General features: G+C 32.6%; 1 protein-coding gene across 4 annotated transcripts in view; it reads right to left on the bottom strand.

Moving 5' to 3' along the window:
- Positions 1-15074, bottom strand: part of nonC (serine/threonine-protein kinase Smg1) — a 136650-nt gene extending 121576 nt beyond the window's left edge. For all 4 annotated transcript variants that reach the window (XM_076473742.1, XM_076473745.1, XM_076473744.1 and 1 more), the window contains exons 1-3: positions 14549-15074; positions 1257-1396; positions 68-126 (exon numbers count right to left, since the gene is read on the bottom strand). In XM_076473742.1, the coding sequence (XP_076329857.1) occupies positions 68-126; positions 1257-1396; positions 14549-14948 (599 nt within the window). In that variant the 5' untranslated portion in view covers positions 14949-15074. The remainder of the gene's footprint in view (positions 1-67; positions 127-1256; positions 1397-14548) is intronic.
- Between the last annotated feature and the right edge of the window lie 1897 nt (positions 15075-16971).

Below are 16971 nucleotides of genomic sequence, written 5' to 3'. Positions count from 1 at the left end.
AATATAAAATTATACTATAACAGTTTTAATACTAGATTAAAAAAGTTAAAAAGTTTTTATCACTTACCTGTGATGGATCAACTCGTCAAAAGTGTTAATAATAGTACCTAGGTTGTGAGAAACAGCCTGGAAAGTGTTTGATTAATTAATAGTATGGAAGATACAAAACATCAATTGATAAATGTGAAAATTCATTATCTGAAAATACAGAAAACCTATTACTGATGCATAAAGAAAAAAATATTGCTTTTCTCAATCAACTAGTACACAAAACCATGTACTAATCTGCTGTTCCTAAAAAATTAATTTTCCCGAGTTCCCCCCCCCTTACGTTTCCCAAGAAGAAAATTTCAGTAAATAAAAAACTGCAAAACATTTAAGATCAGTATCATCATTTAGATGTCTACATAACACCAAAAATAAATACTAGGACATTTGTTTTGATAGTTTACCCAGACTATCAGAAAAGAAATGAAAATAATCCAAAGGAAATGTCCACCTCTATGACTAACAAAAGAACCACATCTTACTAGTTCAAAACTATTATATTTCAGGTTCAAATTCAGGTAATGGTTGACTAATTGAGACAAATAACAGATGGAAGTTTCTAAAAACCAAAAGCAAATACCACCACTCAGTGATACAGGGTTTACATAATGACTGTTTTGTTGAATTTTGAACATTCTCAACAAAACAAGTAGTAAAATAACACATTTTAGATATCCTGTGATTATTAGGTGTCAAAGTGCAACACAGGCTAATGGTTTTTTGTTTTTGTTTATCACCTTTGATAAACTCAAGAGAGAGAGAAAGAGGGATAGTCTGTGTCTGTCCGTCCGTGTCTGTGTCCATCTGCCTGTTTTGACTAACTGTGAGAGAAGAATACTTGTGCTAAGTATTCATGTCCACCTCTTCTACCATTTTAAAATTAACATGAAAAGAAGTCTTTTTATTTTTAATTTTAAAACCACCTTTCACTCATACAGACTCAGTGAAGGCTTTGAAAATTTAAAGACAAATCATTACTATAAATACCAAATTAAAAAAAAAATTGTGCAGGGCAGATTTTTAATCTTTAAAAAGAGTCTGCCACATTTTGTGAAAATAAAGTACATTTATTGTTATAGTTGGTATAGTTTCAGTCCAGAAGTTATGCAAGTTGACCATTTGACCACTTAAAAAAGTTAATGTATAAAAATCTCACATTTTAAAATTTCAAACTTTGTGTACATTACAATAAAATATCTTATTTGTACCTTAGAATTTTCACATGCACTGAATATTTCCTTTAATTGCCTAAGGGAAGATAACTGACGTTCTCGATCATCTTCACGTTCAAGTCGCTGCAATATTCTTGCCAGTCTTGAGTCCTCAACCAATAGGTTTCCATCTGGACCTGAAATGTTAAGTTAGGCTATATTTATCTTGGAAAACCTAAATAACAGATACATCTAAATGTATTACGTAACAATATAAAAGCAAAGCTAAGCATTTTACAAATAAACACATTTTTCATGACAGTAAATTGCAAGTAATCTGAAACAAAAATGTAAGTAAAAATGTGTAACAAAAATTCACAGCATAAGAATTTAATAAATTATGAGCATATAAAAGTTTATGTTGAACACAATCATTCCATACAATGCACAAAACACGCTTCATGAAACTGACACACACACACACACACCCCACAAAGATTCACCAATATTCTTTGATTTTCTTTTTCAAAGAGGAAATACTTAACCAAATTGCATAAATTCATAAAATTTTAAAGGGTCAAAAATAAGTTTAATAGCCCATCAAGGATTTCCCTTCCAGCTCCCAACTATAGCAACCCTTTATTACTCATGTATTCATCCAATCTTTTTTTTCTTTGTTATATTTTCTGCTTCTACCATCCTTGAAGGCAGCTCATTCTAAAAGCCAACCACCCTGTTGGAAAAGTAATGTTGTCTAAGCTGCAGATGACTCTTACACTGCCAAACCTTGAAATTATGACCCCTTGTCCTATTGTTTTCACTGCTAAATGCAAAAATGTTTGATGGACCTATTATCAATACCCTTAACAATTTTAAACACTTCAAATCAAATCCCTTCTGATCCTTCCCTCCAGAGAAACCAAATTTAGAGATTTTATTCTCTCCTCTTAAGATAATCTCATCATGTTAGATATTATATCACTGGCTCTTTTCTGAACCTTCTCCAACAATTTCTCCTTTTTAATGAAGGAAGCAAAGAACTTCTCTAAATGAGGCATTACCAGTGATTTATATAGTGAAACAATAATATCATTTGTATTCAATATTACTATAGATGCTACCAAAAATCAATTAGCTTTATCATTATTTACAATACACTATGTCAGGAGGGTGGCCAAACTGTGGCTCTCAAGCAACATGTGGCTCTTTGACATACAATGTATGACTTGCAGAAATATGTTTGCCGAGTTCCTTTTTTCAACACAATTAATATAAAAGGTAAATAAAAATGTTCGAGTTCTATAATTACTTACCTGGTATAAACTGAGAATCCACTGAATTAAAACACAAGTTTACTGTTCATGGTGAGTAAATATATTTAAGAATTTAAATCCTAATTTTAATGCTAAATTTGAGTCAGAGATTAAATAAATTTCGGATTAGCAAGGATTACAGAGGAATTGTGCTGAAGAATCAATAATCATACAAGCTGGTGCTGGCAATGTTAGTTTTAGTGGGCATGGCTTGCAACCACGTGACTGTGGCATGTACAGTTGATTGTGAGCAGTGAAATTAGTAGAGTGTTAGTGAGATACTGGGTGCTCTTGAGTTTGGTTGCATTGCATGTGTTGAAGCTTATTGTTCCTTTTCACTTTAGAAGTGTCTGTGAAAATTTTGTGAAGATGGCATCAAATTGTAAGAAGCAAAAGCATGAAGATGAAAATAGAAATTTTAAGCCAGAGTGGAATATTTTGCATTCACCATTAAAGGAGGTAAACCTTTGTGTCATATCTGCAACGTGTTACTCAGTCATTACAAAGCCAGTAACTTAAACCACCACTATGAAACAAATCACAGAATCTTTTCGTCTGATTATCCACCTAAATCAGAATTACGGAAAACAAGTTAACTGTATTAAAAATCACTAAATAGCCAGCAGACACTGTTGACAATGTTCAGTAAGGAAGTTGATACAATGATTGAAGCTATTTTTGTTATATCATGGAATACTGCTCGTGCTAAATGCCCATATTCTGATGATGAATTTGTTAAGAAGAATATAGCTAAAGTTGCAGTATTAGATCCAAATAACACAAGACTTCAGCAATTAACAGCACAAATACCAGCTTCACGCCACACTACAGAGAGACGTATCTCCAAGATCAGTGCTGATGTTGCAAGCAAAATGATTTAAAGAGCTCCCTTACATTCAGCTTAGCCCTTGACAAATCTACAGACACCCCACAACTGGTGGTATTTGTTCATTATGTTTCGTCTGATTAACTGTGAAAGAAGAGATGTTGGACTTAGTGGCACTAAAAGAAACAACTCATGGTGTTCACATTAAATTCACTTGACAGAGCCTTAATAAATGCTGATATTCCACTGGTTAAACTCAGTGTTACAACAGATAAAGCACCTGCAATGGTAGAGAAAAATGCAAGATTAATTGCACTTATGAACATGATCCCAGCTTTCAAGAGTTTCTCCCTGTTCATTGCATTATTCATCATAAACACCTGGCAGCCAGATACTTCAAGTATGAATATGTTATGAAATTTGTTCTTGAAATTGTCACTTTCATACCCTTAAATGGGAAGACCCATGAACAGTTAAAACCTTTTAGTGAAGAACTGAAGCTTGAAGATAAACCCAGTAATGTCTCTTTCTACTGCACTGTGAGGTGGCTGTCAACCAGCTATGTCTTAAATAGGTTTGTGAATCTGTTGAAGCCTATTATTACTTTAATTGAAGAAGCAATTCTATCCTCAACTGGGAAATGATGAATGGATGCAAGATATAATGTTCCTTACTGATATAATGAATTATCTACAAACTCTCAACTTCACACTCCATGGGAAGGATAAGATTGTTTCCGATCTTACTCAAACAATTTTCAGCTTTCAGAATAAAATAAGACTTTTTCAAAGAGACATATTGTCAAGAAACTTCAGTTACTTACCCAATCTCAAAACAAGAGTAAATACATTCCCTGATATTGAAATAAAAGACCACAAACCAGAAGAATACAAAGATAAATTGCAAGAACTGCTTGATAATTTCCTAAACAGGTTTGGGGACTTGCAGAAGCTGAAGCTCTGCTTTGCCTTTCTTGTATATTCATTCATGGTTGATATGATCAATGATGGTTGTCTAATTCTCGAACCTCTGGTTACAGAATCACCTGCTGTGGAAGTAGAACTAACAGAACTGCAGTTCTATATTTGAGTTCTGGAAGAAAGTTCCAGAAATAAAATACTCTGAACTGAAGAATACCAGTGTGAAACATCTCAATTTTCAGCACAACATACTGCTGTGAATCGCTGTACTCTGTAATGAGGCTTGTGAAATCAAAGCATCATGCAATCCTTGCAAATCAACACCTGAAGGAGCTAATTTGTACAGCCTTGACAAACACATCAGCTGAAATTTCGATGACTCACAACCAAGATGGAAACTTGCAAGACCTCTACTAGCAGTAAATAGCCTGATAACTGTATCAATGTCTGTGCCAGAAAAATATTATGATAAGACTAAAATTTTTTGTGAGGTGGTACCTGATTAAAATCTCTAATTTTGTTTTACACATTTTCTTCCATGTTTTTACCAGATATTTACTAAGACAAATAAATACCATTAAAAATATCTGTTTTTATCCTGTTTATTTTTGACAGTCTCATTTAATGTTAATGAAATGCAAATTTGCATATTTTTCTTAGATGTTTCCATGTTCATTATTGTATTAAATATGCTCAACATAGTTAAAACAATAATCAGCCAGAATTTTGAAAACATTTGGTGTTTGTTTGTGTGTGTGATTATTGAAACTAATACGAATTAACAGTTTAAAAACTACATACATGAATAAATATTAGCTACATGTTTTTCTTAATATTTATCTAAAATTTATGTAACAAAATGTGAATGTAACAATAAAAACGTACGTGTAGCATCTATTCATATCTTGCGGCTCTCAAACATCTGAAGTTTATCATACATGGTTCTCACATTAAGTTTGGCCACCTCTGCACTATGTAGATAACTTAGTGATTTTCTTTTTAAATCACAAAACCAAGACATTTTTCTTCAACCAAAGCATTTAATGTATTCCCATTTAAATAATAAATTGTGAAATCTCACACTTAACCTTATATTTTATGCAAACATCACCTGCCAGGTGCACCAAATGATCTCAATCTCTCTGCAGCATCTTTTATACAGTTGGCCATCCTAAAAATCTTAACTGCTTCTGTAAATATCAAAATATTTTAGTCATTCCAGAGCCATTAACATAAACCACAAGAACCCAGTACAGAGCCAAGGGGCACACTGATTGTATCTGTGATTCACTCAGATCTGCTGCATTTATTACTACACTGCTTTCTACTCTCCAGCCAATTTTATATCCAATTTAATAACATTTTCCCCACATCCACACATTTAATTTTGTAACAGGTCTTTTGTGAAGCACCTTATCAAATGTTTTCTGAAAATCAAGGTAAACCAAATCCACATTATCTCCTTCATCAACTTTTATAGTAACATCCTCAAAGAATGTCAGATGATTTGTTAAATATCATTTAGTCAAACCATGCTGTCTCTGACACTTTCAAATTGTTTCACTTTAAGTAACTTTGCAATGCATATTTAATTACACTCTCCAAATCCTTTCCAACTACTGATGTGAGACTGACCAATAATTACCTGGAAAATGTTTATTACCTCCTTTAAATATTAAACTGTAACTAACAAAATTCTAATCTCATACCCCTCCAAGACTAAATGAACTATAAAAAACATAAGCTCACACTTCACATATAAAATCTTTAAGTTACTTTAAAACTAATATAAAAGTTGTCTGGTCCAGGGAATTGTTATTTTTCAATTTTTAGGCTCCCCAACTTTTCTCCTACAATTTCAAAATTTAAAATATCATTTATATCAATGATGCCTCTTGTTGAAGCACAATATTTTATCTTTTCATTATCACTCAACATACAATAAGTTTACCATCTCATTTGTTTAAGATCAGCTTTCCACTATCATTATTATGAGGCACAATTTCCATCCTGACATTTTATTACCCATCACATACTTAAAGAATTCCTTATTAAATTAACTCTCTTACTCAGTGCTTTTGTATACAGTTTTTGCCCTTTTAACTTCTTTTTTAACCAGTTCTCTTGATTTCCTAAACTCTTACAATTCCTTAATATTGCCAGTAAGTTTAAATTTCTTGGTTTTACTATGTTTAGCTGCAAGATAATCTCTCTAAACATTTACTAAACCATACTGGCTTGTTCTTCTCCATTCTCCCCCCCCCCTCTTTCTTTTGCCTGGAGGAAATTATATTCTGTATGCATATCAATTTTTCCCTGAATGCTTTCCACATCTGTTCATGGTCCCCCACACCAACTATTTAATGCAATCTACAGAAGCCAGACCGTATCTTATTTCATCAAAATCTGCTTTCCTGAAATTTAGAATCAGGATACCATCTTTAAATAAACATGTAATAAAATCCCAAATCTAGTGGTTGCCTATACTTAAATGCTCACCAACAACAATTCCACCATATTCACATCAAATGCTAATATTAAATTAACTTCCTCTCTTGTAGGTTCAATCACAAGTTCATGTACAAAAGTATCCTAAACAATTGTCAAAAACCTATTCCCCTCACTATCAAACTTGAAATTTTTCCAATCACCACCCCTCAAATTAATGTCTTGCAAAATAACATCTTTTGTAGCTACCATTCTGAACTCATTATACAATTTCTCCTTAACTTCCACATTCTCACTTTGTAACCTATAATAAAACCCAGTTGTAACTTTTCCCTTTACATCCATTTTTTTTAATATACTCTAACTCATCAGGGTACAATTCACTCTTCAATTATAAAGCTACTTCCTCCCCTTTTTCCAATCTTTTATCTCTAGTAAATAACCTGTAGCCTGGCACTTCAAAAAAAAGACCACAAAATTGTTCAAAAGTGATACCCATAATACCAAAATTCTCAGTTTCCAAAACATCTTTGAACTCTATTTCTAAATATTCCTAGTAATACAATAGTAACAATCATACATTTTAAAATCTGTTCATGTTTTATGACTGTTGTACATTTTTTTTCTTATTTAACTAATGTCACAGCACTCACTTCTGTTAAGCCCTAGTATACATAACATAATATCTAGTATCAGATTTTTTAAAAAAAATCATTCAGTTAGGTTACTAAATATAAAACAACTAAAGCTGTACCTGATAGACTAAACTAAGCTCACCTATTATCGAAAAAAGTACACATTTCCATTAGATGATTCAATATTTCCCATGAACTAAAAGAAATTCTAAAAGCTATGAATAAAATTCACAGATATGTGGGAGTGTTTTTCTAAGCCTTTTAAATCTCTTATTCCTCTGTTCTTTCATAGAGGAATTCCAAGTAGCCATTTACATACAAAAAAATCAAATTACTGCTCACATCATTTGAAGAATCACAAAAGTAACGGATATTATAAATTATAATCCAGAAAATGCAATACTTACTCTATGCTAACAAATAATTATAGTCTACCCTGTCTAACTGTATTTAAATGTTGCCTATAGCTATTTTTAAGATAAGCTTTGTAGTTTAAAAATTGCTATTCTGTGACATAAAAGTGTGGGAATGCAAAGGCTACAGTAATAAACTAACAAAAAATGAAAAATCTCACAAGAAATAAAACATAGGCATTTATATTCTCAATAGATGATAGTTTCTTACCAAATATAAATGTATACCTTGAGATGAACTTAAAAAAATTATAAAAGATAGATGAAGTGCATTATTTATAGGTAAGTCTCCTCAGAGATGTGCAGAAATAAAAATTTGATTTTTTATCTTTACACATTACACAAAAATGAATGTTACCACAACACAAAATATCCACTTAAGATACAGTGGTACCTTGGTTCTCAAACAACTCCCTTCTCAAACAGTTCAATTTTCGAGCATATTGTTTGAGAAAAAAAAGTTGAACATAAACTCGGTTCCCGAACCAAGCTGTCGTGGTTCGAACCCCTGAAATAACCCAACTGATGACCCACCCAAATGACCCTTCGACCATTTTCGGCCCACGCCAAGCTTGCCCAAAACATTTTACCCGCTTCTGTCGCTCAGTCCCCGATAAAATCTGCTGTGAACGTTCTCGTTTTTCCTTTTCTTTATTGTTGTTGTTTTTCTAAATATTCTGATTGAATAAGCCACCATGGGGTCAAAGAAGGATAATGAAAGTAGCAAACCAAAAAGAAAAGTTGTTAGAGCCACAATAGAGGTGAAAAAAAGATCTCATAGCGAAGTATGAGAGTGGTGTTCTCGTGTCTGACCTTGCTACAGTTTGGTATGGCAAACTCTACAGTCTGCACCATACTGAAAAATAAAGAGGTCATCAAAGTAGCTGATGTTGCAAATGGAGTGATAGTGCTTACTAAACAAAGATCACAAACAATGGAAGAGGTAGAAAAACTGTTGTTGATTTGGGTAAACGAAAAACAGTTAGCTGGTGATAGCATTTCTGAGACCACTTGTAAGAAAGCAAAGCAGTTGCATGCTAACCTCCTGAAAAAACACCCCTGGAACGAATGCTGATACAAGTGATGCCTTTAAGGCTAGTAGGTGGTGGTTTGAAGAATTTAGAAAGAAAAGTGGCATACATAGTGTGGTGAGACATGGGGAAGGTGCCAGTTCTAACACACGCTGTTGATAAATTTGTTAGGGAATTTAAGGACTATGTAGAAGCTGAGGGTTTTATTCCCCAACTGTGATGAGACAGGCTTCTTTTGGAAGAAAATGCCAAAGAAGACCTACATCACCAAGGAGATGAAGTCACTGCCAGGACACAAGCCAATGAAAGACAGGCTAACTCTATTGTTACATGATAATGCAAGTGGGGACTTGCTTGTGTATCATTCTGAGAACCCGAGGGTTTTTAAGAAAAATAATGTCCTGAATAGTAAACTAAATGTCATGTGGAGGGCTAATAGTAAGACATGGGTAACCAGGCATTTTTTTATGGAGTGGGTCCATGAAGTGTTTGCCCCAAGTGTAAAGAATTACCTTACGGAAAAACAGTTGTCACTCAAGACCCTTCTTGTGATGGACAATGCACCTGCTCACCCACTAGGCTTGGAGGACGGGTTGGCGGAGGAGTACAGTTTCATTACGGTGAAGCTCTTGCCCCCTAACATGACTCCTCAATTCAGCCCATGGACCAGCAGGTCATATCAAACTTTAAGAAACTCTACACCAAAGCACTGTTTCAAAGGTGCTTTGAAGTGACCTCTGACACAGAGCTAACCCTCAGAGAGTTCTGGAAAAATAACTTTAATATCCTCCATTGCTTGAGGATCATAGACAAAGCCTGGAGAGAAGTGTCTTTGAGGACCATGAACACAGCCTTGAAGAAATTGAGGCCAGACTCAGTTGCAGATAGAGACTTTGAAGGCTTTGAGGCTGAGCCTGTTGTCGAGGGTATTGTCTCACTAGGCAAGTGTATGGGCTTGAATATGAGTGATGATGATGTGGAGGAGTTGGTGGAAGACCACAACACTGAGCTCACCACGAAAGAACTCCTAGACCTTCAGTAGGAGCAGCAACAGAAGGCAACTGAGGAAGTATCTTAAGATGAGGAGGAGGGAAGGGAGGATGTTCCTAGTTCACTAATCAAGGAAATGTGTGGAGGATGGGGAGAGTTACAAAGTTTTGTGGGAAAATTTTACCCTGACAAAGCTGTAGCAAACTGCAGCATAAACCTTTTCAATGACAATGTCATGTCTTACTTCAGAAACATTTTAAAATGCAGGCAGAAACAAACCTCATTAAACAAGTTTTAGTGAGAGATAGATCCAGTGAGTCTCAAGCAGGTTGTAGCGGTGCAAAGAGACAGAAAAGAGAAAGAACCCCAAAAGAATAGTTACCTGATGTTTTTATGGAAGGTGACTTCCCTTTCAAACAATAATAACCCTCCTATTCTCCACGTTCCTCACCACCTTTCACTTATGCCATCAGCTCTCCACAGCACAGGTAAAGTGCAGTCAAATTTTCATTTATTCTTTTTTTTTTATTATTGTGTTTATAGTTTTTGTGGTTGACTTTGTGCATGTAAGTATTATTGCACAGGTATAAATAAGCAATATTTTTACTTAAAATGCTTCATAATGCATAATTTTTGGAGATCTGTAATGGATTAATTTAATTTACAGTATTTCTTATGGGAAAAATTGATTCGGTTTTCAAACAGCCTTCTGGAACGAATTAAGCTAATGAAAATCCAAAGCAAAGTGACAGTTTTTCTTACCACTTTAAATTTAGTAAGTAGCTCATTTAATCAGTTACATCACTCTTTCTTTTTTCTTTTTTTAAATACAGAAATCTTAGTCACATTTCTCATTTTAATTAGATGATTCATATAGTAAAACTATACTTTCCGAAAAATTTTATTACAAAAGAAAGATCATTTAACACTTTTGTGATAGGTCATGGGTCAAAAGCCATCTCATTGTGTTTGTTGATTTGCATTCAAAACTTTACTGAACTGCTATTTTATGAATTTATTTAAACAAGTTTGGAATCCAATTGTAGATTATAAATAACTTTAATGTTACAATTTAGTTAGATTTTTAATATGTGAATATTAAAAGAACACACCTAAATAAAGATTTTAGTGAGTCACTTCGTATGTTTAATGCAGCACTGTTCAAAATTAGATGTTTCCGATGTAAAAATACCAAGTCTATAGTTTCATACAAATTAGGAACTAAAATTACTAATATTGACAAGCTAGAATATAAAATAAAAACCTCAAGTTTTTTTGTTTTTTTTAACTGAGATATGGCTTATATACTGAATTAAAAAAAGTGGCTAAGTTCAACTCTTTTCATTTTATGAAACAGTCCCTTACATACTCTTACTACAGTATGTGGCACATGAATAATCAATCAACAGCTTAAAATGTCCCCATAGTGCTTTCCTCAGCCATTTTAATCTGCAAAAAGTCTACCACATTCTTTCAAATGGAGATAAAGATAGGTTATATTTTTAGTCTGCTCAAGGTTTCAAACTTTTATAAATCTAAATACAACTTAGTTACTTAAATTATAGTGGAATTTTATGGTATCAATATAATTATGATTCTTTGGTTATTTAACTGTATATATAAAATCTAAAAAAAAGAAAAAATCGTTTGATATCCTCCATGTGCAAAATTTTAAAAGATTTAACAACCTATGTCTAGCAGCAACAGAATTCAATGATCATAGTGAAGAGTATTGTTTGCTTTTCTTTGACATATTGTTCTACATTTTAAGAAAAATAAGTTTAATAATTTATTTCTAAATAGCATTAATATACACACACACACACACACACACACATACATATATATATATATATATTAAAATACGACTACATTACAAAATACAAATCCACTAAAACACATTCAAGACAGGGAAGACTAAAGGTCCATTTTATGTTATAGCACACATGAGTGCATGTGCACTACATCAATGTGTAATGTTACCCAGGCATAACTGGAAGGTCAATATAATAAATATATATAGCATTGTGAGACTTAAGTTGGACTAAACATTTGTATTTTCATGTTATAATATGAAGTCATTCTAACATGAAAAAAGCACAATTTGTATTTGTTTTTGTTATGGTTATGAAGTTGGTCAAGTGACAGACCCCACATAGTTAGAGTACAGAAAATTACTAAATATAATCTTACTCAAAAGAAATGTTTGAAATGTATTTAGGATGTTTTAAAAATTATGAAAATAATATCCAAGATTTTGGGGCACAAAGAATAATTTTATTAATCACAACACGAAATCACTGCACTTACACTAATAACAAAACAAACATTTTCACAAACAAATCTTTATAAAAATATGTCATTAAAAATCTGAATTTTGTATACAAAATCTTGTAACCTTTACTAAAAGTCTACCAAATTTTATGAAGATGCACATGTTTTAGTGCAAACACTTAACGTGCAAGTGTATAGACAAACTTGGGTATATTATATAGATATCATAACATAAGGGTTAAAAGTAAAGGAAATAATTTTTTATTACTATACGAAGTCTGAAGCATGCAACCAAAAGCCTGCTAACATAATATACATAACCATCTTCCCATCCACTATTAAAAATCTCAAAACCATCCCTTATCAATCAAATATTTACTAAGCTTTTAAACTCTTAAATTTACTGCTTCTATCAGATCTGAAGGTAATCCATTCCAAATTTCAACCCCCCTGACAGAAAAATAAAATTCTTAGTTGAAGATGGTTCATACCATATAGATTTATTTAGGTCTTTCAGTCCAAACATTATCACCAACACATACAAAAAATGATGCACTGGTACTATCAATTCTCCCACAATTTTAAATAAAAGCAGATCCTCTAACTCTTCTATTTTGAAGAAAAAATTCTAGAGATCTATAACTCTCCCCATATAACAACCTTTCCATCCCAGGCACCATTCTAGTAACCTTCTTCTGAACCCTTTCCAACAATTCAATGTCCTTCCTAAGGTAACAAGCCAAAGACGGAATACAATACTTCAAATAATGCCTAACCAGCAACCTATACAATGAGATGTAATCTCTAAGACTTGTATGCAACTATTCTGCAGATATCACCTAAAATCCTATTTACCCTTCCACAAGTAAAACCACCAATTTTTCAAATTAAAATGCCATAGTTGCTTTTAGTCAGACATTTAGAAGACATCAAAAAGGTGCCTCATAAGAGGTTAAATATTAGGTTAGATGCTTAAATGATTTATGAAAATTACAAGTTAGACTGAATATACAGTGATATAAAGCAAAGAAATGGCAGATAATCATATTTTTGCTATTCAGAAATCTTTTTCTTGTTTACTGTTTACCACCTCTGATGACTTTTTTGGCATTACAATTCTAGTTATTAGCAATATTAGAACACTTAAAAGCATGTGTAGCTAAGAATGCCTTAGCATACCAAAAGGTCCTTGAAAGGTTTAGTTAATGGACAGTGTTTAAAAGATAAGTTATGATAAGGCAAAGAATAAAGAAGAGAATTCTCGAATGCAAAAAAACATTTCTGCTAAAAAAAAATCATCATGTTAATAAAACTTTAAAATCTTAAACTCAGTATTAAGCTATGAAAAAAACTTGTATGGTTTCTTGATTCAGGAACAAGTAGTCTATTAAAGACCTGTACAAAACACTGGAAATGCCTCATTTAAAGAAGTACATGTAGTTTTGATCACCTTCCTATAGAAAGTATATTAATATATTGTAATTGTTCAAAAACAGACTATCAGGAGAATTATGATGGACTTGATCCATGTGCAACATTGCGAGAGAACTAGATAACCTTCCTACAAATTATTTATTTTATTAGTGGAATGAAAATGTGCACAATACAAACCTCAATACTACACTTAAAGAGTAACAGTTTTAAAGCTTTAGAAGTCTATATACTGGTTTGTTCTTAGAAAAATATTTTGTTCGTTTAATTAGAAATACATGAAATAATCTACCTGATAAGTGGTTTATCTCGTTTGTTTGAAATTTTTTGGAATTATTTCTTTAACAAGTTTTTGAATCTGAACAACTATTTAAGTTTGTTTAAAAATTAAGTATAATGTAATGTCTTTATTGATTTTTTTTTTTTTAGAATGGGTTGACTTCAGTAAGAAAACTATCTTCCATTTCCTTGTCTCTTTTTATGCTCTTATGAAATTTTAAATAATTGAAAGTTTTTTCAACATAATCCCATTTTTTTAAATTAGAAATAATGGGAGAAAAAAATCTGAAGTTATAGTCTATAATTCAAAATAACATCAGCAGGGTATTGGAATATAAAAAAAAATAAATTTAAATAATTTTTTTGAAAGTTAAAGCTGTTAATAAATGACAATGTTTTAAGAATTATTTTCATTTTATCAATTAGTTGCAATTTTTTGATATAGCTTTTACTCTTTTGGATTTTTTTTAACCAACTGAAAAAATGAAAGACACCCTTTATACCATGCCACCAATAATACCTGGTTATATATATTAATTATTATTAATCTTTGCAGATAGCTTGCATCTAACTTCAAAGCTCTATAGACGTTAAATTAACGTTACAAAACATAGCTACTGAGCTAATACAGTAAATGAGCAAATATGTGAAGGTAATTGCTACTAAACTATATATATATACTACATAGGTAGTATATGTAAAGTACCTTACCATTATGAATTACACCACAGTACAAGTTTTAACACAGCAGAAAAGAAATTGCTTGTCTACGTTAATTTCTTTTCTTACCTCCGTAAGTCTGAAATGACGTACTATTCGATGATCCATTACTAGGAATAGGATTAGACTGAATTTTTACTGTGTCACCTGTTTGAGACATACGGCTCGGACTGCTGTCAGGGGTACTTCTTTTTGACGGTCCACCGGAAAACTTTCCCCGCTCTTGACGTCGAAAAATAAGACTGCTACCATGAGGACGACCATCTCGACTTCGAGAGCGAGATTTCTCTCCTAATCCTAAGCCTAAATCCTTTGGTCTGCCATGGAGAGTAGGCGGAAGTGAGCGATCCACACTACGCCTTTGGTAATTACTTTCTTCTTTCCTTATTCTGTCGTCCTCGTCTCTTCTTCCTCTTGATTTTTCACGTCGAAAATCCTTAATTTTACCGCTTGACAATTTCTGGTTCATTCCTTTCGAAACGAAAGCGACTAGTACAAAGATAAACTATTAACATTAAAATTCCCATTTACATTCACTGCTGATCACCATATTTCTATGCTTATAAAGATTTTCGCAAGGACGGATATTATAGCGAGACTACGCTGTTTCACTGTGGAAATATGAAACGCAAACAGAAAATATATAAATAAGCATAATGTATAATTTATTTGCTGAGCCATATATAGTTTTACATCTTCTATATCCAAAAGGATCAAAATAAGATATTATTATTTACGATTACTAAATGCTTTATTTACAAAGTAATAAAGTGAAAAGACTAAGGAACATTACTTTATAAATAAAGCATTTAGTAATCGTTCATATGATACAAAGTTAAAATGGTTGTGGCGTTCGACCTATGCTTTATATATTGGTGCCATTTAAGTTATCTAAAGTAATGGTTAGACCGTATTTAAGACATTTGAATGTTTTACTTGGTCACAGCAGATCGTTGAAAGTTGACTAGAAGTGGATTTGCGATGGGAAAACCGAAGTTTAGTAATGAAGATGAAGACAATTGATAAAACATAAAACATTTTATTTACGAGGTTCAAACGTTTCCAACTAACTTTTTATTATTACTACAATTATAATATAATAACATTCATTAGTTTACTTTATTATTAGGCCCGACATGGCCAGGTGGGATAAAGCGTTCAACTCGTAATCCGAAGGTCGTGGGTTCGAATTCCCATCATACCAAACATACTCGCCCTTTCAGCCCTGGGGGCATTATAATGTAACGGTTAATCCCACTATTCGTTGGTGAAATAGTAGCCCAAGAGTTAGCAATTGGTGGTGATGACTAGCTGCCTTCCCTCTAGTCTTACACTGCTAAATTAGGGGCGGTTAACGCAGATAGACCTCGTGTAGCTTTGCGCGAAATTGAAAAACATACTTAGTTATTAAGAAAAGCGATAAATAGACGGATATAACTGTGTTTATATATACATAACTATTACACAACAGCTGATTTAAGTGTGAAAATTTAGAATAATTTAATTCTAAATTTATAATTTTAGTGATAACCATCTCTGTAACACAATTATGAGATTTCGCTGAAGATGGAATAAGTTATTCCGAAACGTTCGAAACTCGTTAATAAAATGTATGTTTCATCAACTAAATGAATCTACATTATTGATTAAAAATGTTTTAGAGTGTTGTTAATAGGATGTGAAGTGCTTTCAAACCAATGATACAATTAATTATTTATTCAGACACATGACTGCCGTTTCTGGACTGTCGTAGGATACTTACTCCAAAACTGAATTAGATGTTCGCAACCTAACTAGCATCGTATCAGTGAAGGCACAGTCAGTAACTTACTTCACAAGACTAGCTGCCAAACGCCAATTGTCTAATGCATTCTACTTACATCAAGGCACGAAACGTTTCGCTTGTAATGGTGCCAATAATACCGAATAGTAGAGTAATGACACGTGCCTTTTTTCTTCGATGTGCCCAAACTACAAATTGAATTGAAATGTTATGAACTGTAAATAAATAAATTTCTCTCCACCAAATGTTCATTTTCCAAGTGCAGGCTAAATGACCAATCAGTTGAATTTCAGATCATATGATATACCATTAAATAATTGATCAGCATGAAAATTAACTGAAGTTGATCGTGCTCTGCCTACTGCGAATATCGAAACCCGCTTTCTTGCATTGTAAGCCTGCAGACATCCCGCTGTGCCATTTGGGGGTAACTGAAGTTAAAGGACAGTTGATTTATACTGCTGTAACTAAAATAATAAGTGCAAGTATATACACACAAAACAACAATGAAAAATGAATTGTACGTATAAAGTGCACTGGAATGGTACGGTACTAAGAAAGTCCTTAAAATCAATAAAAGAAATGCCTTTATATTTTCATGTTTTTCCAGTTAACTAGTAATATTTAATATTCAAATAAGGGATATAATCCTGAGTTAATACATTAAAAATAAAGTCGTAATTTTGCTTATAAACATAAATTTTCAAAA

The sequence above is a fragment of the Tachypleus tridentatus genome, chromosome 12 (genome assembly GCF_004210375.1).
Source record: "Tachypleus tridentatus isolate NWPU-2018 chromosome 12, ASM421037v1, whole genome shotgun sequence".
NCBI classification, from domain to species: domain Eukaryota; kingdom Metazoa; phylum Arthropoda; class Merostomata; order Xiphosura; family Limulidae; genus Tachypleus; species Tachypleus tridentatus.
Note: the sequence above shows the minus strand (reverse complement) of the source record. Positions and strands in the feature narration are given on the sequence as shown.